The following is a 27,244-nucleotide window of genomic DNA, read 5'->3' on the forward strand; positions in this document are numbered from 1 at the left end:
GGAGACTTCAACTTCCCCAATATTGACTGGGACTCACTTAGTGCCAGGGGCTTAGACGGGGCAGAGTTTGTAAGGAGCATCCAGGAGGGCTTCTTAAAACAATATGTAAACAGTCCAACTAGGGAAGGGGCGGTACTGGACCTGGTATTGGGGAATGAGCCCGGCCAGGTGGTAGATGTTTCAGTAGGGGAGCATTTCGGTAACAGTGACCACAATTCAGTAAGTTTTAAAGTACTGGTGGACAAGGATAAGAGTGGTCCGAGGATGAATGTGCTAAATTGGGGGAAGGCTAATTATAACAATATTAGGCGGGACCTGAAGAACATAGATTGGGGGCGGATGTTTGAGGGCAAATCAACATCTGACATGTGGGAGGCTTTCAAGTGTCAGTTGAAAGGAATACAGGACAGGCATGTTCCTGTGAGGAAGAAAGATAAATACGGCAATTTTCGGGAACCTTGGATGACGAATGATATTGTAGGCCTCGTCAAAAAGAAAAAGGAGGCATTTGTCAGGGCTAAAAGGCTGGGAACAGACGAAGCCTGTGTGGCATATAAGGAAAGTAGGAAGGAACTTAAGCAAGGAGTCAGGAGGGCTAGAAGGGGTCATGAAAAGTCATTGGCAAATAGGGTTAAGGAAAATCCCAAGGCTTTTTACACTTACATAAAAAGCAAGAGGGTAGCCAGGGAAAGGGTTGGCCCACTGAAGGATAGGCAAGGGAATCTATGTGTGGAGCCAGAGGAAATGGGCGAGGTACTAAATGAATACTTTGCATCAGTATTCACCAAAGAGAAGGAATTGGTAGATGTTGAGTCTGGAGAAGGGGGTGTAGATAGCCTGGGTCACATTGTGATCCAAAAAGACGAGGTGTTGGGTGTCTTAAAAAATATTAAGGTAGATAAGTCCCCAGGGCCGGATGGGATCTACCCCAGAATACTGAAGGAGGCTGGAGAGGAAATTGCTGAGGCCTTGACAGAAATCTTTGGATCCTCGCTGTCTTCAGGGGATGTCCCGGAGGACTGGAGAATAGCCAATGTTGTTCCTCTGTTTAAGAAGGGTGGCAGGGATAATCCCGGGAACTACAGGCCGGTGAGCCTTACTTCAGTGGTAGGGAAATTACTGGAGAGAATTCTTCGAGACAGGATCTACTCCCATTTGGAAGCAAATGGACGTATTAGTGAGAGGCAGCACGGTTTTGTGAAGGGGAGGTCGTGTCTCACTAACTTGATCGAGTTTTTCGAGGAGGTCACTAAGATGATTGATGCAGGTAGGGCAGTAGATGTTGTCTATATGGACTTCAGTAAGGCCTTTGACAAGGTCCCTCATGGTAGACTAGTACAAAAGGTGAAGTCACACGGGATCAGGGGTGAGCTGGCAAGGTGGATACAGAACTGGCTAGGCCATAGAAGGCAGAGGGTAGCAATGGAGGGATGCTTTTCTAATTGGAGGGCTGTGACCAGTGGTGTTCCACAGGGATCAGTGCTGGGACCTTTGCTCTTTGTAGTATATATAAATGATTTGGAGGAAAATGTAACTGGTCTGATTAGTAAGTTTGCAGACGACACAAAGGTTGGTGGAATTGCGGATAGCGATGAGGACTGTCTGAGGATACAGCAGGATTTAGATTGTCTGGAGACTTGGGCGGAGAGATGGCAGATGGAGTTTAACCTGGACAAATGTGAGGTAATGCATTTTGGAAGGGCTAATGCAGGTAGGGAATATACAGTGAATGGTAGAACCCTCAGGAGTATTGAAAGTCAAAGAGATCTAGGAGTACAGGTCCACAGATCACTGAAAGGGGCTACACAGGTGGAGAAGGTAGTCAAGAAGGCATACGGCATGCTTGCCTTCATTGGCCGGGGCATTGAGTATAAGAATTGGCAAGTCATGTTGCAGCTGTATAGAACCTTAGTTAGGCCACACTTGGAGTATAGTGTTCAATTCTGGTCGCCACACTACCAGAAGGATGTGGAGGCTTTAGAGAGGGTGCAGAAGAGATTTACCAGAATGTTGCCTGGTATGGAGGGCATAAGCTATGAGGAGCGATTGAATAAACTCGGTTTGTTCTCACTGGAACGAAGGAGGTTGAGGGGCGACCTGATAGAGGTATACAAAATTATGAGGGGCATAGACAGAGTGGATAGTCAGAGGCTTTTCCCCAGGGTAGAGGGGTCAATTACTAGGGGGCATAGGTTTAAGGTGAGAGGGGCAAAGTTTAGAGTAGATGTACGAGGCAAGTTTTTTACGCAGAGGGTAGTGGGTGCCTGGAACTCACTACCGGAGGAGGTAGTGGAGGCAGGGACGATAGGGACATTTAAGGGGCATCTTGACAAATATATGAATAGGATGGGAATAGAAGGATACGGACCCAGAAAGTGTAGAAGATTGTAGTTTAGTCGGGCAGTATGGTCGGCACGGGCTTGGAGGGCCGAAGGGCCTGTTCCTGTGCTGTACATTTCTTTGTTCTTTGTTTGTTCTTTGTCACAGATCTGCCACATCTCACAGTTGGAGCACTGCACCCCGCTGAGTGACATTTAAGCACTAGTTAATTAATTTAAAATAAATACTTGAATTATTGTCAGATTGAGTTACAATTGACTTCCGGGTGCGGCGATGACCAGCTAAGTCGCACGTTTCGGCAGCTCCCGGTGGAACGGACTTTTGGGCTCTTAATAAGAGCCCCAAAGGCAATTTTAACGGCTAGAAGCACTGTGCGGTAAACCAGAAGGGAATCCCCCCTGGAAACGGATGGAAAAAGGAGAGGGAAGTGGCCAGATTGCAGTGGATCCTTTGGAGCAGCGGCAAGGAAGGCAAGCAAGAACCAAGATGGCGTCGGAAGGTGGCAGTTTAACATGGGGCCCTGAACAACAAGAGTTTTTGAAATGTTGCGTGGAAGAACTTAAAAAGGAAATGAAGAAGGAGCTGTTGGCCCCGATATTACAGGCGATCGAAGGGCTAAAGGATGAGCAAAAGACCCAGGAGCGGGAGCTTCGGTTCGTGAAGGCAAAGGCTGCCGAGAACGAGGACGATATACAGGGCCTGGTGGTGAAGGCGGAAATGCATGAGGCACACCATAAACGATGTGTGGAAAGACTGGAGGTGCTGGAGAATAACGCGAGGAGGAATAATTTAAGGATTCTTGGTCTTCCTGAAGGTACAGAAGGAGCGGACGTCGGGGCATATGTGAGCACGATGCTGCACTCGTTAATGGGAGCGGAGGCCTCGGCGGGTCCGCTGGAGGTGGAGGGAGCATACCGAGTGATGGCGCGAGGACCGAGAGCAGGAGAAATTCCGAGAGCCATAGTGGTGAGATTCCTCCGTTTTAAGGACAGAGAAATGGTCCTTAGATGGGCAAAGAAAACTCGGAGCAGTAGGTGGGAGAATGCGGTGATCCGCGTATATCAAGACTGGAGTGCGGAGGTGGCGAGAAGGAGGGCGAGCTTTAATCGGGCCAAGGCGGTGCTTCACAAAAAGAAGATAAAATTTAGAATGCTGCAACCGGCAAGACTGTGGGTCACATATCAAGGGAGGCACCACTACTTTGAGACGGCGGATGAGGCGTGGACTTTTATTGTGGAAGAAAAACTGGAATAAGCGGGTTATTAAAAAAGAACGTTTGAAACAAAGTGGTGGGGCGAGTATGGGGGGGCGAAGAGGAGGGAAAAAGGGGGGGAAAGATGAGTTTTATGTTATTAATTCTGCGATGCGGTAACTTTTCTCTCTTCCACAGGCGGTGGTGGAGGGAGGAAAGGAGGTGGAGGAGATGGGGCGTTGGCCATGGGGGGTGGGGCCAAAAGGGAAGCGCGGGCTTGGTTCCCGAGCTATGATAATCATGGCGGGAATAGGGAAGCAGGAAGGTGGGGGCCTCGCACGGTGCGAGCCGAGGTCACGGGGGGAAGCCGAGGTCGGCCAGAGTTTGCTGACTTCTGGGAGCAACATGGGGGGTGTAACTACGCTAGTGGGGGATCTAGCGGGGGGGGGTGGGAGGGGGGAGTTACTGGATTGCTGCTGCTGGGGAGAGGGAGGAGCCGGAATGGGGTGGAGTGGGCGGGGGGGGGCACCGCCTGGGGGGGACACAGCTGCGTGGGAACCGGGTGAGGAGCTGGAAAAAGGGGATGGCTAATCGACAAGGGGGGGTGGGTAAAAAGCCCCCCAACCCGGTTGATCACGTGGAATGTGAGAGGGCTGAACGGGCCGATAAAGAGGGCACGAGTACTCGCACACCTTAAGAAACTTAAGGCAGACGTGGTTATGTTACAAGAGACGCACTTGAAACTCATAGACCAGGTTAGACTACGCAAAGGATGGGTGGGGCAGGTGTTTCATTCGGGGCTAGATGCGAAAAACAGGGGGGTGGCTATACTAGTGGGGAAGCGGGTTATGTTTGAGGCAAAGACCATAGTGGCGGATAGCGGGGGCAGATACGTGATGGTGAGTGGCAAATTACAGGGGGAGGCGGTGGTCTTGGTAAACATATATGCCCCGAACTGGGATGATGCCAATTTTATGAGGCGCATGCTAGGACGCATCCCGGACCTAGAGGTGGGAAAGTTGGTAATGGGGGGAGATTTTAATATGTGCTGGAGCCAGGGCTGGACAGGTCGAGGTCCAGGACTGGAAGGAGGCCGGCTGCAACCAAGGTGCTTAAAGATTTTATGGAGCAGATGGGAGGAGTAGACCCGTGGAGATTTAGTAGACCTAGGAGTAAGGAGTGTTTGTTTTTCTCCTATGTCCACAAAGTCTATTCGCGAATAGACTTTTTGTTTTGGGAAGGGTGTTGATCCCGAAGGTGAGGGGGACGGAGTATATGGCTATAGCCATTTCGGATCACGCTCCACATTGGGTAGACTTGGAGATAGGTGAGGAAACAGAAGGGCGTCCACCCTGGAGAATGGACATGGGACTAATGGCAGATAAAGGGGTGTGTCTAAGGGTGAGGGGGTGCATTGAAAAATACTTGGAACTCAATGATAACGGGGAGGTCCAGGTGGGAGTGGTCTGGGAGGCGCTGAAGGCAGTGGTTAGAGGGGAGCTGATATCAATAAGGGCACATAAAGGAAAGCAGGTGAGTAGGGAACGGGAGCGGTTGCTGCAAGAACTTCTGAGGGTGGACAGGCAATATGCGGAGGCACCGGAGGAGGGACTGTACAGGGAAAGGCAAAGGTTACACGTAGAATTTGATTTGCTGTCAACGGGTACTGCAGAGGCACAGTGGAGGAAGGCACAGGGTGTACAGTATGAGTATGGGGAGAAGGCGAGCAGGTTGCTGGCCCATCAATTGAGGAAAAGGGGAGCAGCGCGGGAAATAGGGGTAGTGAGGGATGAGGAAGGAGAGATAGAGCGGGGAGCGGAGAGAGTGAATGGAGTGTTCAAGGCATTCTATAAAAGATTATACGAAGCTCAGCCCCCGGATGGGAAGGAGAGAATGATGTGCTTCCTGGACCGGCTGGAATTTCCTAAGGTGGAGGAGCAGGAGAGGGTGGGACTGGGAGCACAGATCGAGATAGAGGAAGTAGTGAAAGGAATTAGGAGTATGCAGGCGGGGAAGGCTCCGGGACCGGATGGATTTCCAGTTGAATTTTATAGGAAATATGTGGACTTGCTTGCCCCGCTACTGATGAGAACCTTTAATGAGGCGAAGGAAAGGGGACAGCTGCCCCCGACTATGTCAGAGGCAACGATATCGCTTCTCCTAAAGAAGGAAAAAGACACACTGCAATGCGGGTCCTATAGACCTATCTCCCTCCTAAATGTAGACGCTAAGATTCTGGCCAAGGTAATGGCAATGAGGATAGAGGATTGTGTCCCGGGGGTAGTCCATGAGGACCAAACTGGGTTTGTGAAGGGGAGACAGCTGAATACGAATATACGGAGGCTGCTAGGGGTAATGATGATGCCCCCACCAGAGGGGGAAGCGGAGATAGTGGTGGCGATGGATGCCGAGAAAGCATTTGATAGAGTGGAGTGGGATTATTTGTGGGAGGTGTTGAGGAGATTTGGCTTTGGAGATGAGTATATTAGATGGGTACAGCTGCTGTATAGGGCCCCGATGGCGAGCGTGGTCACGAATGGACGGGGGTCTGCGTATTCTCGGCTCCATAGAGGGACGAGGCAGGGATGTCCTCTGTCCCCATTATTGTTTGCACTGGCGATTGAGCCCCTGGCAATAGCATTGAGGGGTTCTAGGAAGTGGAGGGGAGTACTCAGGGGAGGAGAGGAACACCGGGTATCTCTTTACGCGGACGATTTATTGGTGTATGTGGCGGACCCGGCGGAGGGGATGCCAGAGATAATGCGGATACTTGGGGAGTTTGGAGAATTTTCAGGATATAAGCTGAACATGGGGAAAAGTGAGCTGTTTGTGGTGCATCCAGGGGAGCAGAGCAGAGAAATAGAGGACTTACCGCTGAGGAAGGTAACAAGGGACTTTCGCTATTTGGGGATCCAGATAGCCAAGAATTGGGGTACATTGCATAGGTTAAACTTAACGCGGTTGGTGGAACAGATGGAGGAGGACTTCAAGAGATGGGACATGGTATCCCTGTCACTGGCAGGAAGGGTATAAGCGGTTAAAATGGTCGTCCTCCCGAGATTCGTCTTTGTGTTTCAGTGCCTCCCGGTGGTGATCACGAAGGCTTTTTTCAAAAGGAATGAGAAGAGTATCATGAATTTTGTGTGGACCGGGAAGACCCCGAGAGTGAGGAAGGGATTTTTGCAGCGTAGTAGGGATAGGGGACTCTGGCGCTACCGAGCCTGAATGAGTACTACTGGGCCGCCAACATCTCAATGGTATGTAAGTGGATGGGAGAAGAGGAGGGAGCGGCGTGGAAGAGATTGGAGAAGGCGTCCTGTAGGGGGACTTGCCTACAAGCCATGGTGACGTTGCCGTTCTCACCGTAGAAATACACCACAACCCCGGTGGTGGTGGCTACTCTGAAAATTTGGGGGCAATGGAGACGGCATAGGGGAAAGTCGGGAGCCTCGGTGTGGTCCCCGATAAGAAATAACCATAGGTTTGCTCCGGGGAGAATGGATGGGGGATTTGGAACATGGCAAAGAGCAGGAGTAACACAATTGAGAGATCTGTTTGTAGATGGGACGTTTGCAAGTCTGGGAGCGCTGACCGAAAAATATGGGTTGCCCCAAGGGAATGCATTCCGGTATATGCAACTGAGGGCTTTTACGAGGCAACAGGTGAGGGAATTCCCGCAGCTCCCGACGCAGGAGGTGCAGGACAGAGTGATCTCAAAGACATGGGTGGGGGGCGGTAAGGTGTCAGACATATATAGGGAGATGAGAGACGAGGGGGAGATTATGGTAGATGAGCTGAAAGGGAAATGGGAAGAAGAGCTGGGGGAGGAGATTGAGGAGGGGCTGTGGGCTAATGCCCTAAGTAGGGTAAACTCATCGTGTGCCAGGCTAAGCCTGATACAATTTAAGGTGTTACACAGGGCGCATATGACTGGAACACGGCTTAGCAAATTTTTTGGAGTAGAGGATAGGTGTGCGAGATGCTCGAAAAGCCCAGCGAATCACACCCACATGTTCTGGCCATGTCCGGCACTACAGGGGTTTTGGGTGGGGGTGACAAAGGTGCTTTCGAAGGTAGTAGGGGTCCAGGTCGAACCAAGCTGGGGGTTGGCTATATTTGGGGTTGCAGAAGAGCCGGGAGTGCAGGAGGCGAGAGAGGCTGATGTTTTGGCCTTTGCGTCCCTAGTAGCCCGGCGCAGGATACTGTTGATGTGGAAGGAAGCCAAGCCCCCGGGTGTGGAGACCTGGATAAATGACATGGCAGGGTTTATAAAGCTGGAACGGATTAAGTTCGTCCTAAGGGGATCGGCTCAAGGGTTCGCCAGGCGGTGGCAACCGTTCGTCGAATACCTCACAGAAAGATAGAGGAAATGGAAAAGAAGAAGACAGCAGCAGCAGCCCAGGGGGGGAGGGGGGGGGGAGGAACCAGAGGGATTCTCAGGGATGTTAATATATAAGTATAATATGTATAGGTTGTTGTTATAGATAATTGTATATTGGACTGTTAAAACATATTTTTGGAGAATATTTATCTGGGACAAGGCAGTTGCCATTTAGTTTTGTTTTTGTTTATATATTATTTATTTCTTGTTTATATTGTTATATTACTGTGTAAAGGATACACAATGTACTGTGATGGTTGGCCAAAAATTTTCAATAAAATATTTATAAAAAAAAAAAGATTGAGTTACAATTAACTATATGGCCCTGACGCTAGATTTTTACTAGATTTTTACCAAGGTGCAGGCAGACAGATGGGTGACCGCTAGAAAGGGCAGGCAGTCAGCGCAATAGACAATAGAATAGAATATTACAGCGCAGTACAGGCCCTTCGGTCCTCGATGTTGCGCCGACCTGTGAAACCAATCCAAAGCCCATCTACACTATTCCATTATCATCCATATGTTTATCCAATGACCATTTAAATGCACTTCATGTTGGCGAGTCCACTACTGTTGCAGGCAGGGCATTCCACGCCTTTACTACTCTCTGAGTAAAGAACCTACCTCTGACATCTGTCCTATATCTATCTCCCCTCAATTTAAAGGTATGTCCCCTTGTGCTAGACATCACCATCTGAGGAAAAAGGCTCTCACTGTCCACCCTATCTAATCCTCTGATCATCTTGTATGCCTCTATTAAGTCACCTCTTAACCTTTAGGGCAGCACGGTAGCACAAGTGGATAGCACTGTGGTCTCACAGCGCCAGGGTCCCAGGTTCGATTCCCCGCTGGGTCACTGTCTGTGCGGAGTCTGCACGTTCTCCCCGTGTCTGCGTGGGTTTCCTCCGGGTGCTCTGGTTTCCTCCCACAGTCCAAAGACGTGCAGGTTAGGTAGATTGGCCATGATAAATTGCCCTTAGTGAGCTAAAAGGTTAGGAGGGGTTATTGGGTTACAGGGATAGGGGGGAAGTGAGGGCTGAAGTGGGTCGGTGCAGACTCGATGGGCCGAATGGCCTCCTTCAGCACTGTATGTTCTATGTTCTCTCTAACGAAAACAGCCTCAAGTCCCCCAGTCTTTCCTCATAAGATCTTACCTCCATACCAGGCAACATCCTGGTAAATCTCCTCTGCACCCTTTCCAATGCTTCCACATCCTTCCTATGATGCGGCGACCAGAACTGCATGAAATACTCCAAATGCGGCCGTACCAGAGTTCTGTACAGCTGTAACATGACCTCATGGCTCCGAAACTCAATCCCTCTCTCAAGTAAAGCTAACACACCGTACGCCTTCTTAACAACCCTATCAACCTGTGTGGCAACTTTCAGGGATCCATGTACATGGACATCGAGATCTTTGTTCATCCACACTACCAAGAATCTTTACCATTAGCCTAGTACTCTGTATTCCTGTTTCTTCTTCCAAAATGAATCACCTCACACTTTTCTGCATTAAACTCCATTTGCCACTTCTCACCCCAGCTCTGCAGCTTATCTATGTCCCTCTGTAACCTGCAACATCCTTCCGCACTGTCCACAGCTCCACTGACTTTAGTGTGATCCGCAAATTCACTCACCCATCCTTCTACGCCCTCCTCCAGGTCATTTATAAAAATGACAAACAGCAGTGGCCCCAAAACAGATCCTTGTGGTACACCACTAGTAACTGGACTCCAGTCTGAACATTTCCCATCAGCCACCACCCTCAGGAGTCCCGCACAGGAGTCCCCCTGTGGCTGTCCCCTCTCTAACAGGTATACAGTTTTGGATACTGTTGGGGGGGGGGGGGGTATAGCCTATCAGGGGAAAACAACAGAAGCCAGAACAGTGGCACCACAACTGGCTCTATTGCTCAGCAGAGGAGGGCAAAGTGCAGGAGAGCGATAATAGTATGGGATTCCAAAGTAAGAGGCACAGATAGGCGCTTCTGTGGACGTGAAAGCCAGGGTCAAGGAAGTAAAATGAAATGCTAAATACGAATCTCTGCCCTCTGGTTTAGTTACTCCTCTACCTAGTTTATCGATAAGTTTTAATTGTTTATTTTTATGTTATTTTTTTTTCAAATTTAACAGATTTTCTCCCAGCCAATCAGGTCACAGTTTTACTGCGATTTCACTTCAGTCCGCCCCCCCCCCCCCCGCCCCAACAATTTGAAAATGTATTTGTATCACTTACATTCCCGGGATGCACTCTGGATCTTTCCCTGCAGATTAACAGTTAGAAAGCCAGAAGAAGAAAACAAAACAAAAGGAAAAAACCACCTCCTCCCACTCTGCACCGAATTACCACACTGCTCCAAATTACCAAGTTCCAATTCCCACTCTGTCTGTCTCACTCAGGCTGTGTCGACTTCACCGTGCGCAAAGCTTACGGTCCTTGTTGTGGGGAGAAAAACATGATCTCTAAAGTCATTAATTACCTCAAAGGCTCAGTAATTGTGAAAGGCTCTGTCCAGAGGGAAGACAGTACATTTTGTGTTCTTGTTTCTAGCATGAATGGATATTAATTTAATTTTATGACTTTTAAGGATCACTAATGATTCCCAGGCGATCCAATTCCCAAATAGACGCACACTATGGCACCAAAGCGTGATAACACTCTGCGAGCTCTCCCTAACAGATCCCCTTTTTACTCAACTTCCAATCGTTCTAACCTTTCCCAATTATGTATTTTCTTTCATTTCCTTTTCTTTTCATGTACTTAATGATCTATTGAGCTGCTCCCAGAAGAATACTTTTCACTGTACCTTGATCCACGTGACAATAAACAAAAGCCAATCCAAATACAAAAGCAGTCAGTGAACTGGGGAAGAGGCAGAATAGAATCACAGACTGAATGCTGGGATCTGTTATTACTGATAACAATTCACCAAAAGCTTCAATACTTATTCAAAATTATTGTCTCCCATCTTAATCTAAATAATCATAAAACTGATACAGCACAGAAGAGGCCATTCAGCTCATTGCATCTTTGCTGGTTCTTTAGAGAGCTGTGCAATTATATTCAACTCTGCACTTCCTTCCCACCTTTCTCTCCAAGTAATTATCCAATTCCCAATTGAAAGTTGTTATTGAATCTGCAGTTATCAATTTTTGATACTGAATTCCACAAAATAACAGATCCTTGTGTGTGTTTTTCCTCCTTGTGTCACTTTTGCTTCTTTTGCCATAACCGTAATTCTGTGTCATTGGCTTATTGAACCCCCCCAACCATGACCACCATTGGACACAGTTTCTCCTTATTTTCTCCATCAAAACTCTTCATTAATTTGATCATATTTATCAAACACCCCTTAAAAGGAGGACAGTGCCAGTTTCTCCCGATGACTGAAATCTTCAATCCCTGTATTATTCTAGTAAATCTCTTCTGCAACTTCACCACAGCTAAATCAAGCTTCTTAAGGTGTGGTGCCCATAGTTCAACCCAGCAAAGGAGACCATTCTCAGCACCAACTGAGTACGAACTAGTGGACAAAATGGTATTTTCTAGTCTAGTACGTTCCTATGACTAAGCCAACATTCCTTCTTAAACCAGCAGAATCAAATAAATTAACTGGCATGGATGAATTTAGATAGGCTAAATTGCTTTCCCCATCTGTAACAATAATTTTCATCTCCATGCTCCCTGGTGGATGCATCCACTGAAGACATAGTGAGTCTACATATATATGATCAAAACATTCAGCTTGATCCCTTCAATGCCTCTGTGTTGTCCGACCACCCCCCTCTCAAAAGATCCAAAATTGTTTATTTTATTGTTAAAACCCATCTGTGAAAATAAATGATGCTTTTAAATGGAGATTCATCTTACCATTTTGCATTTGCACAGTAAAACTACAGTGGAATAGAAGATTCTGGGATCTCATGACAAACAAAACCTTGATTCAATTTTTTAAAAAAGAAACCATAGGCAGGAATGTTATTGAAATAAAATTCTGTGATGTGGAACTGCTGTCTTTGTAATTGAGTGTCTTAATGGGATAGCCAACTTTGGTTGGAGATAGTCTGAGGTGTTATAACATGATCTTCAACGGTCCCTCCCCAGACTTCTGCCATTGGTTGTCCAATATGTTAGTTATCACTCCTCCCCAAAGCTTTTCAATGTGTCCAGGTTTTAACTTTTGTAAATCTGGTCATGCTACCTAGAGACTGATAACTTTAAAAAAAAAAAAAAAGATTTTAATTTCCCAGGGACCGATACAAAGAGTTGCACGGCAAAATTGCATGTTTTAAGACTGACTGAAACAAACTAAAGTTAGCATTACTTGGTGGCAATTAATACACTAAATTACAGAAAAGGGACATTTTGCAATTGAAAAAGGCACAAATTTTAAGTTCCTTAATTAAATATTAAGGTTAAGATTTGGATTCACAACATTTGAAAGTGGTAATAAGCAAGTATTCAAAATAATGTACTAAGTTCTTGGTGACTTTATTTATTTCGTACTTTAAGAATGGACTCTTTGTGCTGAATGCAACCTCTTTTTTTCAAAATAAAGACAAAAAATGGTGGAAATTTGGTCAGGCAGTGCCTATGGCGAGATGAACAGTGGTAATATTTTGGATTGATAGCGTGAAGGTTCTCATGAAAGGTCATTGACTTGAAAAGTTATCTGATGCTCTTTCCACAGATGCTGCCTGACATCCTAAGTAATTCCAGAATTTCCTGTTTTATTTCAGATTTCCAGCATTCACAGTATTTTCATTTTGCCTCATTTTTTTAAACCTACGCTGGGTGTATCCATTGAGGAATTGGAGAATGCAACAGGGAAATATTTAGTTTATCCTGCAGGCAGAAATGACTTAAAGTTTAAAAACTGTTTAAATCAAATAATGCCTGATTCACATCAGTTGTTCATGCAATAGGTGTGAGAATGAAAACATGTTTTACTTTTGACAGATTATTGCAAATGCTTTCAAATTTCTATTACTTGTCATCTCTCACATAAGCATTTTCTTTAAAGTTGCTGTAATTGGGATTAAATATTTAGACATGCACAAAGTTATCTGACACGCACAAAGTGTTGCCCTTACTTCTTTCCCCATTTAAGTTTTATTCTTTCCCCATTTTGTCCTCCATGTTTGGCAACGATGGCTGCAAAATCACTTCCAAGCAACAAGCAGCAGTGCTACAGAGCCATGTGAGAGTGACTCTCATGATTTGCCCTGCAGTTATTCCCTGTAGGAATGCCTTGTCTCCACTTTTCACCTTACAGCAATGATTAAAACTAAGGTCTTACCATTTGTGACACTCAAGGTCATGTTTGCATCCTATCACCTGATGGTATGCATGTTCAGTTTTTGGTATGTTGCATGGCTGTCACCCCTGCAAGTACTAAATATCGTACAGTGCTGTGCATTGACCGTTGTCCAGAACCAGACAGAAGAGTAATGTTTTCACAATTAAATAGAATTGCTTGGGTTGCTCCCTGTTCATAACAGGTTTGCACCTGTTCATAACAGTTTGGTGCTTTTCCAGTTTCACGAAATAACATTGTGAATCATCATTCTGATGTTAAGAAATCACACCCAACTAATAGGAGAAATATTTTTGTTATGGACTAAATGGGAAAAGCATATTGGATACATTAACTTTTTGCATTTTCCTTTCATTTACAATAATTAGTACCTCCAACAAGGACGGATTCTCTAATGGCAATGTGCTTGATCGCCAGTGTTGATAGTCATTTTGAAGAACATTTTGAAGGATGATATGTTTAGTCAATTATTGAATAATCCCACGGTTATTTATAATTGAATGTTTGCATGGAGGAATAGGAGAAGAGTTTTCCAGTGAGCATATGCCTAATTACAGATGCTGTAACCTAGGAAATATCACTGTTTGAAAACTGCAAAGGAAATTAGTTACTCAATGAGTTGATTAAAATGCAACAAAGACTGTTTGTGATAAAGTGTGTGTTTTATATTAAGGATAAAAGTGACATGGTGAAATAATTTACAGATTTTACTCAAGTAGCCAGTAATCATTTATATGACTTGAAAGACACCAATTGAAATCAACTATGAGAACAAATTAGTTTTCTTTTAAAACAAAAGTTCTATTTTAATTTCTTATGACATCACCTGGAATTCAAAAGTATCTATAATATAACTGGTAAAATTGCCACCGCAATTGTTTCTTTATGTATGTCGCGCAGAAGGATTACCTTTCATGGCTCCACTTTGATCACTCTCTGCATTTAGTGCATTAGTAAACACCCTTGTTGATGATTTTCTTCTCCCAAAATCTATTACGTTCTTATGTGTTCAGTTGCAAAATTCCCTTTCTTTCCAGCACATCTGAAGATATGGGGAGAGGGTAGGGCAAGCAGTGCTTTTGGAAAAAGGTGTATTTTGTAGCACTGATTTTGAATTTCTTTATTCTTTTGAGTACCACTTTTCCAACTTTGCTTCTGCAGGTCAGATGAATGGGTGTTGAAAGGGATCTCTGGATACATTTATGGCCTATGGATGAAAAAAACCTTTGGTGTTAATGAATACAGACACTGGATCAAAGAGGTACCAATGCTGATAATTCGATTTAAGGGAGGTTACTATAAAATAGTACCAAGTAAATATCAACATTACTGTCAGCCAGTGAGCTAGAATTCTGGTGATACTTGTGGCAGATCTTGGGATAAAGTCATTTTTAAAGCAAACCAAAGCAATGTGGTTGACTCTTGACTGGCCTTTGAAATGACTTTGCAAGCCACACGGTTCAAGTTCAGTTAGAGGGGCAACAAATGCTGGCCTTACAAGCAATGCCTATGGCGATACATAGAAGATAGGAGCAGGAGGAGGCCTATTGGCACTTTGAGCCTGCTCCGCCATTCATCACGATCATGGCTGATCATCCAACTCAATAGCCTAATCCTGCTTTCTCCCAATGGCCTTTGATCCCATTCTCCCCAAGTGCTATATCCAGCTGCCTCTTGAATATATTCAAAGTTTTAATATCAACTACTGTTGCCTTTTTACCCTTTATGTGAACCACAAGCTGTTTCTTATATTGACCAAATGACCACACAACCAGTATGTTAGCTCAAAAACAGAGTTTCTTAATAACACAAGACTTGTATCTCTATGCAATCATACACGCGGTTCCGTACTAAACTACACCTAACAACTAAGATGACCTTTACTTAACTAGATTGACCGGCACTGTGCGAGATAAGGTCTTTATCCGGGTCCACGTGGTCGGTTGGAAGTTGTTGGGTTTGTCTCAGCTGGGCTCGTCCTTCAAGAAGGTCGCTGGTCCTTGAACTTGGTTGTTCTGCTACAGTTGGTCGCGCACTGGCCAGTCCCAAAAGAGACCGATCTCTAGTGCGCAGGGCTTTTTATCCTTCGTCTCTTTCGTGCCCTTTTGGGCGGTCCTTACTCCAGGTCCAATGGATTGATAGGGTTTCGATCACCCTCATCGATCTTAGCCAATTAGAGGGCGGATACCTCGATGTCTGTGCGGGTCCGAGCTATCATTGTCCCAGGCACGTAGGCTTTTCCAAATAAGGGGGGTGACGCCGGTTAGTCTGCGATCATTGATGGTCCTTAATGCGAATGCTGTTGTCTTGGGGAAAATGGTAATTGATTCTCAATGGATGCAAGTTTCAGCCAAGTCTGGTTTCTATGCACAGTACACAGAGGCTGTGTACCTGTCTGTGTCCCAAATTGACCACAATTCCCATGGTCCTTTGCAGGTGGCCATTTTATATGGCTATATTCCATCCTCTTGATCCTGAACGCGAAGCATGGTGGATCACAGTCTTGATCCCGTTGTCTACCTTATCAAGCCAGCCACTGGTTAGTCAGTTCAGGTCTTACTCTACTCTGTCCTAGACTTCATTGTACAATTTTACCTAATACCTTATCACATACATTCATTAAAATAATTCACTACAACTGGCTATTTAATTCCTAAAATTGGATTCATATAAAATATTTTAAATTAAATTCATATAAAACCGTTGGTTTCTAACTAAACTTTCTAAATTACACTCATGCTGCTGCTTCTACACAACAAACTTATTTACAATATAACATTTTAAAACAGCAGCACCACATTCCTTCTTATCCTATTTCATCATTACAGAGGCACAAATGGCACATTTTAGCTGCAGTTGTTACAGTTTTTTTGTAAGTTGTACATTCTTAATAGAGCTCTATTGGATTCCAAAGGGGGGGGGGGGGGCGCTCAACTGTGTATATAGGGGGCCGGGAGGCTTTTGCCTTCCATTTACGGAGTTTGAATGTGAGGACTACACAATAGATTACTGCAATCAGGAGGGTCTCTATTATGTATGAGAGTGGGTTACATTCTGCAATGCTTTCCCACCAGGTGGGGGTTTCGGTCTCTATTTCTAATAGTTGTGTGGTATCCTGACTGGAGGTGGTCTTTGGGGGGGATGTCTCTCGGGGCTGGCTTAGGTCCTACTCACCTTTAGTGAGTGTCCCGGGGCAATTTTGTCCGATTCTTATTGTGTTCCCTGCAATTTTATTTAAACATCCAATTTCGGGGCTCCCTTCATTAGTAAGTACCCACCAATCTTCTGTTCCGGTTGTGCTAATGTAACATTCTGATGTGGACCTGTTGACCTTTCTGTAAATTGTCCGTTGGTTATTGCACCCAAATATGACGCTTGCGTTCTTACGCACCCATAGGGTGCCGCTCTCACATTCCCCTGCATCTGGGGGACGGCACCACAGACCGCCGGGCTGTGGAAAGTCTTGGGTATCTCGTGCTCGGAGTTTGGTAAGTGCGTCAATTATCCATATGAAGATCATGGGTGCTGGGTTCATCCTGCGGTGTCTGGTTTCCGTGTAATCCTAGGGAATCAAGCATAGTATCATGTCAGTATCGTTGGTTAATATCTGTGTGTGTTAGTCTCTCTCTCTTAGTTCCAATTTCCCTTTATGATTGTCACCATGTGTGACTCCCCCATTTTGTTTTTAAAAAAGTTTTGGAGAGGTTCTAATCCAAGCGTTTCAATTCAAGTATTCAAGTGTCACAGCTTGTGCGGTCGATGTGAGGAGTGAGCGGATGCTTTCTTCGACCATTCTCCATCTTTACTAGCAACCGTGGGAGGTTGAGGCTTTGCTTAACTAGCCGAATTTCAGGGCGGCTGGTTTTATAGAGTTTTGTCCCAGGGGCTCAGAGGTAGCAGCAGTGATCAGCAACCATTGTGTTTTAAGTGTAAATAGCATTTGGAAGTGACCCGAAGAGGTCTGAAAGAATAGTGGAAGAAACAAGGGTTTAGATTTAGAGCGGAAAGGAAGATTCAAGACCTGCCCAAAGCAGCAAAGGGTGTAGTAAACCATTCCAGAGATCACGTGGGGTACGTGTGGGCTGCTGCGGGAGAAGAATGGGTGGGATCCCCGAGTAGGGCGGGTATTAGTGCCGTTACTCCACTACCCAAGCGTGATTGACCGGATAATTTTGGGGCCGTCAGGTAGGGCGGGAATCAGTGTTGTGGCTCCCTACCTGGGTGACTGGGATGAAGAGGAAGAATTTGTAGTCGTATTGTAGTGCATTCACCTGCCATTGGTCAGTAGCCCGCGTCTGACGGTTCAATCAGAAGAGTAGTTATGACTGCATAACCGAGTGTCGGGCCGACATAGATTAAAACCATGTTTTGGAGAGAAGGGGAGGTTAAAACAAGAAGACAGGCAGGCTCCATCAGAAATTTGGACACCTTAATTCTTAGATAGTGTCCTCATCATCTGGACACCTCAAATATTTGTGTGTATCAGTTCCGTTAAATCATTTCCCAGAACGGGCGCAACGCTTAAATCATCACCTTCTCCTGGTTGCCAGACTCGTGTCTGCAGATTCCGGACGGTAGCCGCGTAGGCCTGTGGGTGGTCCGATTCGTCATGTCTTACCAACCTGTACGAATTGTCACGGTGCCAAAAGGGAGTATCAGGATTGTCGTGTGACGGAGGGTAGTTGGGAACTGGCGTACTGGAAGTGGAAACAATGTTGCTGGAAGTTTAAACTCCATTTGCCACCTCTCAGCCCAGCTCTGCAGCTTATCTATATCCCTCTGTAACCTGCTACATCCTTCCACACTATCGACAACACCACCAACTTTAATATCGTCTGCAAATTTACTCACCCACCCTTCTGCGCCTTCCTCTAGGTCATTGATAAAAATGACAAACAGCAACGGCCCCAGAACAGATCCTTGTGGTACTTCACTTGTAACTGAACTCCATTCTGAACATTTCCCATCAACCACCACCCTCTGTCTTCTTTCAGCTAGCCAATTTCTGATCCACATCTCTAAATCACCCTCAATCCCCAGCCTCCGTATTTTCTGCAATAGCCTACCGTGGGGAACCTTATCAAACGCTTTGCTGAAATCCATATACACCACATCAACTGCTCTACCCTCGTCTACCTGTTCAGTCACCTTCTCAAAGAACTCGATAAGGTTTGTGAGGCATGACCTACCCTTCACAAAGCCATGCTGACTATCCCTGATCATATTATTCCTATCTCGATGATTATAAATCTTGTCTCTTATAATCCCCTCCAAGACTTTACCCACTACAGACGTGAGGCTCACCGGTCTATAGTTGCCGGGGTTGTCTCTGCTCCCCTTTTTGAACAAAGGGACCACATTTGCTATCCTCCAGTCCTCTGGCACTATTCCTGTAGCCAATGATGACATAAAAATCAAAGCCAAAGGTCCAGCAATCTCTTCCCTGGCCTCCCAGAGAATCCTAGGATAAATCCCATCAGGTCCCGGGGACTTATCTATTTTCAGCCTGTCCAGAATTGCCAACACCTCTTCCCTACGTACCTCAATGCCATTTATTCTATTAGCCTGGGTCTCAGCATTCTCCTCTACAACTTTTTCCTTTTTCCTGAGTGAATACTGACGACAAATATTCATTTAGTATCTCGCCTATCTCTTCAGACTCCACACACAACTTCCCATCCCTGTCCTTGACTGGTCCTACTCTTTCCCTAGTCATTCGCTTATTCCTGACATACCTATAGAAAGCTTTTGGGTTTTCCTTGATCCTTCCTGCCAAATACTTCTCATGTCCCCTCCTTGCTCGTCTTAGAACATAGAACATAGAACAATACAGCGCAGTACAGGCCCTTCGGCCCACGATGTTGCACCGAAACAAAAGCCATCTAACCTACACTATGCCATTATCATCCATATGTTTATCCAATAAACTTTTAAATGCCCTCAATGTTAGCTCTCTCTTTAGATCCTTCCTCGCTACCTTGTAACTATTGCCCCAACTGAAACTTCACACCTCATCTTCACATAGGCCTCCTTCTTCCTCTTAACAAGAGATTCCACTTCTTTGGTAAACCACGGTTCCCTCGCTCGACACCTTCCTCCCTGCCTGACCGGTACATACTTATCAAGAACACGCAGTAGCTGATCCTTGAACAAGCTCAACTTATCCAGTGTGCCCAACACTTGCAGCCTACTTCTCCACCTTATCCCCCCCAAGTCACGTCTAATGGCATCATAATTGCCCTTCCCCCAGCTATAACTCTTGCCCTGCGGTGTATACTTATCCCTTTCCATCATTAACGTAAACGTCACCGAATTGTGGTCACTGTCCCCAAAGTGCTCTCCTACCTCCAAATCCAACACCTGGCCTGGTTCATTACCCAAAACCAAATCCAACGTGGCCTCTTCTCTTGTTGGCCTGTCAACATATTGTGTCAGGAAACCCTCCTGCACGCACTGTACAAAAAACGACCCATCTAATGTACTCGAACTATATCTTTTCCAGTCAATATTTGGAAAGTTAAAGTCTCCCATAATAACTACCCTGTTACTTTCGCTCTTATCCAGGATCATCCTCGCCATCCTTTCCTCTACATCCCTAGAACTATTTGGAGGCCTATCGAAGACTCCCAACAGTGTGACCTCTCCTTTCATGTTTCTAACCTCAGCCCACCTCGGAAGATGAGTCCCCATCTAGCATCCTCTCCGCCACCGTAATACTGCTCTTGACTAGCAGCGCCACACCTCCCCCTCTTTTGCCTCCTTCTCTGAGCTTACTAAAACACCTAAACCCCGGAACCTGCAACATCCATTCCTGTCCCTGCTCTATCCATGTCTCCGAAATAGCCACAACATCGAAGTCCCAGGTACCAACCCATGCTGCCAGTTCCCCTACCTTATTTCGTATACCCCTGGCATTGAAGTAGACACACTTCAAACCACCTACCTGAACACTGGCCCCCTCCTGCGACGTCAAATCTGTGCTCCTGACCTCTATACTCTCATTCTCCCTTACCCTAAAACTACAATCCAGGTTCCCATGCCCCTGCTGCATTAGTTTAAACCCCCCCAAAGAGCACTAACAAATCTCCCCCCCCCCCCCCCCAGGATATTTGTGCCCCTCAGGTTCAGATGTAGACCATCCTGTCTGTAGAGGTCCCACCTTCCCCAGAAAGAGCCCCAGTTATCCAGAAATCTGAATCTCTCCCGCCTGCACCATCCCTGTAGCCACGTGTTTAATTGCTCTTTCTCCCTATTCCTCATCTCACTATCACGTGGCACGGGCAACAACCCAGAGATAACAACTCTGTTTGTTCTAGTTCTGAGCTTCCATCCTAGCTCCCTGAAAGCCTGCCTGACATCCTTGTCCCCTTTCCTACCTATGTCGTTAGTGCCAATGTGGACCACGACTTGGGGCTGCTCCCCCTCCCCCCTAAGGACCCGGAAAACACGATCCGAGACATCACGTACCCTTGCACCTGGGAGGCAACATACCAAACGTGAGTCTCTCACGCTCCCACAAAATCTCCTATCTGTGCCCCTGACTATAGAGTCCCCAATTACTAATGCTCTGCTCCTCTCCCCCTTCCCTTCTGAGCAACAGGGACAGACTCCGTGCCAGAGGCCCGTACCCCATGGCTTACCCCTGGTAAGTCCCCCCCCCCCACAAGTATCCAAAGCGGTATACTTGTTTCTCAGTGGAACGACCGCAGGGGATCCCTGCACTGACTGCTTCTTCCCAGTCCATCTTACAGTTACCCATCTATCTCCAATCTTTGGTGTAACTAATTCCCTGAAACTGCTATCTATGACCCCCTCTGCCTCCCGAATGATCCGAAGTTCTTCCAACTCCAGCTCCAGTTCCCTAACTCGGTCTTGGAGGAGCTGGAGATGGCAGCACTTCCTGCAGGTAAAATCAGCTGGGACACTAATGGCATCCCTCACCTCAAACATCCTGCAGGAGGAACATTGCACTCCCTTCCCTGCCATCCCTCTAACTTTCTACCAAGATCTGGCTAACAACTAAATTAAATTAAAAAAAAATAAATAATAATAATAAAATATGGTACTTACCTCAGACCAATGGGTTTTATTATTAGGTTAGAGGAGGAGGGCGGGTGGGAGACACTACACGTGTAGTGTCTCGGGTTTCCTCTCCACCAGAATTTATTGGTGAGGGTCTTCCCAGAAGTCCACGGGTCGAACTTCCTGTTCCCGCCTTAAACACTAAAATTTTTTAAAAAACAGCAAAGAGGGACCGAAAACGGGACCAGGTAAGTGTTTACCGCTGAAATTGACTAGCCTGCTCCTGTGAAGGTCTCCCAGAAATCACTAACGCACCGCTCCCGCTGAAATCGACTGGCCTGCTCCTGCAAAGACAAGTGTTTTTAAAGGAGAGACTTACCTCCCAGAAATCACTTGCGCACTGCTCCCGCTGAAATTGACTAGCCTGCTCCGCTCTCGCTGAAATCGACTGGCCTGCTCCTGCAAAGACAAGTGTTTTTAAAGGAGAGACTTACCTCCCAGAAATCACTTGCGCACTGCTCCCGCTGAAATTGACTAGCCTGCTCCGCTCCCGTTGAAATCGACTGGCCTGCTCCTGCAAAGACAAGTGTTTTTAAAGGAGAGACTTACCTCCGAGAAATCACTTGCGCACTGCTCCCGCTGAAATTGACTAGCCTGCTCCGCTCCCGCTGAAATCGACTGGCCTGCTCCTGCAAAGACAAGTGTTTTTAAAGGAGAAACTTACCTCCCAGAAATCACTTGCGCACTACTCCTGCTGAAATTGACTAGCCTGCTCCGCTCCCGCTGAAATTGATAAATCCTCAATATTGGTTTGGGAGACCTGGATTGAATGTATCTGTTCACATTTGGGGGGGGTTGCCAGAAGTGACCAGTGTGTGATCCAGCTGCCTTGCGATTCCCGGGAGGTGATGGCTCTTTACTTTAATTATGCCGTATGTCCGGCCGGTGGCTTTTTCAAGAATATGTTTCCGGAGAGGGGCGGAGGGTAGGGGTTTTCTGTCGGCGGATATAAAACCATCCTTTAGTTTGCTATCTAACAACAGTTGGGTGGGCGTGTGCTCGGTTAATATCGTGACTGGGTTGAGGCCTGTAATGTAGGCAAAGTACTGGGCTGCCTAGAAGACTGCAAGCAAGTGTCGTTCAGAGGCAGAAAATCCTTGTTCTACGGCGTCTAAAACTCTAGCAGCATAGGCTACTGGTCCTAATTGGCCATGGCGTGCCTGTAAGAGCACTGCTGAGAGGGTTCGGTCGGTGGTTGCTACCTCTATGGCATAGGGCAAGTCGGGGTCGGAGACTTGTAACGCGGGAGCTGTATCTAGGCCACGTTTTAAATCGTCTATGGCGTCTGTGTGCTGGGGAAACCAATTCCATGGGGTGTTCTTTTTCAGAAGCTCTGAGAGCGGGGCAGCCTTGGTGGCAAAACTATCAATATAATTTGCAGTATCCCACTAAACCTAGAAATGAGCGGAGTGCACTTATATTACGGGGCAGGGGCAATTTCACAATGGAGTGAATGCGTTTTTGTTCCATTTCACGTTTGCCGTGGGTAATAACGGTGCCTAAGTAAAGTACCTTTTCCCTCAATATCTGCGTCTTTTTGGGGTTTACCTTGCATCCGATGGACTGGAGCAGGGTTAGTAATTCGGCCAATTGAGCCACGTGCTCTTCCCTGGTATCGGTTTACAGGAGCAGGTCATCTACATACTGAATTAGGCATTCGGGGCGGGAGAATTTGGAAAGACCAGCAGCTAGCTGTCTGTGGAAAATGGAGGGGGAATTATGGAAGCCTTGGGGGAAACACCTCCGAGTGTACTGTTGTCCTTGAAAAGTGAATGCGAATTTATACTGGCAAGCCCGATCTAGGGGAATGGACCAAAAACCATTGCTGATATCCAGCACGGTGAAATACTTTGCTTGCACTCCCTGCTTAAGCATGGTCGCGGGACTCGTGGCAACGGTGGGGGCTGTTAAAGGGGTAACTTTGTTTAGTTCCCGGTAGTCAATGGTGAGTCGCCATAAACCGTCTGGTTTCTTTACGGGCCAAATTGGGGCTGTTTTAGTGGAAGCTCATGGGTCATATCACTCCTTGTTTTAACAGACTGTTAATTACCTTTAAAATTTTGCCTTCAGCCTGCTGTGGAAATCCATACTGTTTCTGTGGTTTGGGGCCAGAACCTGAGATCATAATTGTACCTGGAATGTGCCTGCAGTCGTGCTTGTGTTGGGAAAACGCACCTTTGTGTGTGGCTAATACCTGTCTAATGGTGTCGTCTGTGCTAATTGCCAAAGGGTTAAACCAATAGTCCCCTACTGAGCAAAACCTTTTTTCGTAATCTCCTACTGAGAGCGTGGTGGGGGCTCTAGCTGTCTTGGACATTCGGCAGATACACTTGTTTACGGGGTCGAACGAGAGGTTATGGGAGTTCATAAAGTCTATGCCTAGGATGTGTTCTGCAGTCAGGGGTAAGTCTACTAGAACAACGGTGTGGGTAGTGGCTACGTTTCCTATTTGGACGGATATAGGGGCTGTGATCTATCCCTCTTGCATGTGGCCTGTGAATCCACTGAGTGTGATAGTATATGTGGTGGGCCAGGGTGTTTTTTGGAATAGGTTTGCGGAGTTTAATGTGGTTCGGGATCTTCCTGTGTCGCAAAGAAAATCAACTGCTCGTCCCCGGACTGTGCCTGTGACTACCGGTCTTCCGACGTTATCCCAGCGCGTGTCACAGACCCATGTTGGAGACTCTGGACACCGTCAATCTAGGGAGTTATAAGCAAGGTTATCTGATCGGGCGTTTACGTTATGCATGGGGCGAGCGTTGCCTTCTAGCTGTTGCGTCTGGCGATCGTGGTCTGGCCTATTGTTTCGGGGTGGGGGGTTGGGCTGTTGGGGTCATTGGTGGTGTTGGGGATTTTGTCTGCAATCGCGGGCAAAATGTCCTACTTGTCCACAATTGTAACATGAACCTCGTGGTGCTGGGGCTTGTGCTCTAGGGTACTGTTCTCGGGGGTAATGTTCCTCTCTTCTGCCCTCATTTATCCTGGCTAGTTCTGACTGGGTACATTGTGGCTTCTAATCCGTTCTGGTCCATCTAATCCTGAAGTGACTGTTCCCATGTCCTGGATAGGCGTCTAAGTACCCAAATCTCATTATGTGTAGTATCTGCCGGGTCAAAATTTGTGCAAGCCCTTTTACCTGCTTCGCTGGTATGCGAAACTAAGGTATGCGAAACTAAGGCACATTTAGTGGTTTCTTCTTCTTCTAGGTGGGCGCGGTTTAAATTTCCGTATACTGCCTTGAAATGTATCCAGAGGCGACTGGCAAAGGCGGTCGGGTGTTCCCCTTCTTTTGCCTGCATTTGTTCAAACCCTCTTTGTTGTATCCGATAGCATCTACTATTGCGGCCTTTATTTCCTCTCTGGTTCCTCCTCCTACATTTTGGGGTCCTGACAAAGCTGATCGTACCGACTGGCTGAGACTCATTACAATCAATTTTACTTCCTCCCTCTCATCTAACCCGTACATGACCTTTTGCTGGCGCACCTCCTCAAAGAAGCTATGTGGGTCTGCGGTGGGCTGAAATGGAGTAATTTTACTGTAAGCGTCCCTTAACTGAGTTACCGAAAATGGGGTGATGTAGGTGATATCTGGATCTGCCTGATCCCTTATCCTTCTTTCTGTAGTGACCGGATTCATGGGTGTCTAATCCTTCTCTCTGTGGTTATTGGATTCATGGGTGTTCGGGCAGCTGTGGGGGTTGGTGCGACCTGTGCAGCCGGTGCCTTTTTGGGATGCGTGGCGGCTGCTTTTGAGTTTCTGTTCCTTTAACATACCTTTTGCGTGCTTTCAGTTAACTCTTACCAATCTGCCATCTCTTCCTCATCTGTCTCGTCTGTTCCGAAGGCACACATTAAACCATTCTGAACTGAAAGTAACGACTGGAGCGTATCTATCTTCCGCTGGCATTTAACGTGGTCAACGGTGCTCTGTCTTTTTTCTTTAGTGGACTGGTGGAGCACTGATAAAGTTGCCTGGAAATCGGTGCATTTCTTTGTTAATTGGGTGACCTGGTGTTCAGTCTCCTCTCTTATCAAGACTGCGAGCTGTGTATCTTGATAGGCCTTGTCGTACTGGGTTTGGAAGCTGCTAAGGTGTACTATGCAAGACTGGTGGACGCGTTTAACACAGGTGATCTCCCTGTCTTTGGCGGCTAACCTCTCCCGGAGTTCCTCAATAAAGTTCTCACTTTCTTTACTGTTTCCCTCACTCTCTTCCTCCTTCTCTGCTAACTGTCTGCGGAGCGTCTTGACAACCTCCTCGGTGCCTCGCAACTGTGCCAAGCAGCACACTATTGCCATTGGCTTTCTGAACTTCACTGCGTTTTTCTTATATACCTTACATAAATCCTCCCACCAAGTCTGTCCTATCTTTCCTAGACCTGTCTCGGTATTTGCACAAAAATTCGACCAAATTTTTCTCTTTAAATACTTTCTCAACACATCCTCCCATACAGGGCACTGCTCTGATTTGTCGACCTCTGTGGATTCATCATTGTCTCTATCATCTGTGCTGGCATCTCTTCGCTACTTAAAATTTGAACCGGGGGGGAATAAGGGGTCGATCGAACAACGGGTACGGCTTACGGCTATATTCTGGTTCACGATCCCTCTAGATTTGCATGCAAGTCTGACGAGTTTACCTTACCCTTCCCTGTTACTTACGCATGCGGTGAGTGCACACTTCCGAAATTCTGATATTTGGTTGATATGAAACTTACTCTTGTGGTTCGTTCTCTTTCCCCAATTTAATTCAAAGTTGTGGGATCCCTTGAAGTAACAGAGTCACTTCTAATCGAGGTCCCGGCAGAGTTGCCAATAAACGTTTCCTTTTTACCCTTTATTTGAACCGCAAGCTGTTCTTATAGTGACCAAATGACCACGTAACCAGTATGTTAGCTCAAAAACAGAGTTTATTAATAACACAAGACTTGTATCTCTATGCAATCATACACGCGGCTCCGTACTAAACTACACCTAACAACTAAGATGACCTTTACTTAACTTCGAGTGACCGGCACTGTGCGAGATAAGGCCTTTATCCGGGTCCACGTGGTCGGTTGGAAGTTGTTGGGTTTGTCTCAGCTGGGCTCGTCCTTCAAGATGGTCGCTGGTCCTTGAACTTGGTTGTTCAGCTACAGTTGGTCGCGCACTGGCCAGTCCCAAAAGAGACTAGTGCGCAGGGCTTTTTATCCTTCGTCTCGTTCGCGCCATTTTTGGCGGTCTTTACTTCAGGACCAATGGATTGATAGGGTTTCGATCACCCTCATCGATCTTAGCCAATTAGAGGGCAGATACCTTGATGGCTGTGCGGGTCCGTGCTATCATTGCCCCAGGCACGTAGACCATTCCAAATAAGGGGGGTGGCGCCAGCTAGTCTGCTATCGTTGATGGTCCTTAATGTGAATGCTATTGTCTTGGGGAAAATGGTAATTGATTCTCAATGGATGCAAGTTTCAGCCAAGTCTGGTTTCTTTGCACAATATACAGAGGCTGTGTACCTGTCTGTGTCCCAAATTGACCACAGTTCCCATGGTCCTTTGCAGGTGGCCATTTTACATAGCTACACTACTTCCTGTGGTAATGAATTCCACAGGCTCACCACTCTTTGTGTGAAGAAATGTCTCCTTATCTCTGCCTGAAATGGTTTACTCTGAATCCTCAGGCTGCGACCCCTGGTTCTGGACACCCACATCATTGGTAACATCTTCCCTGCATCTAAGAGAATACTTAAAAACAAAATCCCAATCTCTGTCAGAGCCAGATCTTCAAGTGTCGCTATATGCAGCAATCTTTTTTTAAAAATATGTTTTATTGAAATTTTTTTCCCAAACAACAATTTTTCCCCTCTTACAAAGCAAACGCAACAATAACAATACAGAAATTTTTAACAATACACAAGTAACAAAACCCCTTTATCTTTGACCTAAACTAAA

General features: G+C 46.4%; 1 protein-coding gene across 2 annotated transcripts in view; it reads left to right on the plus strand.

Annotated features, from left to right (window-relative positions):
• taf2 (TAF2 RNA polymerase II, TATA box binding protein (TBP)-associated factor) overlaps positions 1-27,244 on the plus strand; it is a 298,552-nt gene that overhangs the window by 89,012 nt on the left and 182,296 nt on the right. For both annotated transcript variants that reach the window (XM_072467396.1, XM_072467397.1), the window contains exon 9: positions 14,391-14,490. In XM_072467396.1, coding sequence (XP_072323497.1) covers positions 14,391-14,490 — 100 coding nt within the window. The remainder of the gene's footprint in view (positions 1-14,390; positions 14,491-27,244) is intronic.

The sequence above is a fragment of the Scyliorhinus torazame genome, chromosome 11 (assembly GCF_047496885.1).
Source record: "Scyliorhinus torazame isolate Kashiwa2021f chromosome 11, sScyTor2.1, whole genome shotgun sequence".
In the NCBI taxonomy this organism is placed as follows: Eukaryota; Metazoa; Chordata; class Chondrichthyes; order Carcharhiniformes; family Scyliorhinidae; genus Scyliorhinus; species Scyliorhinus torazame.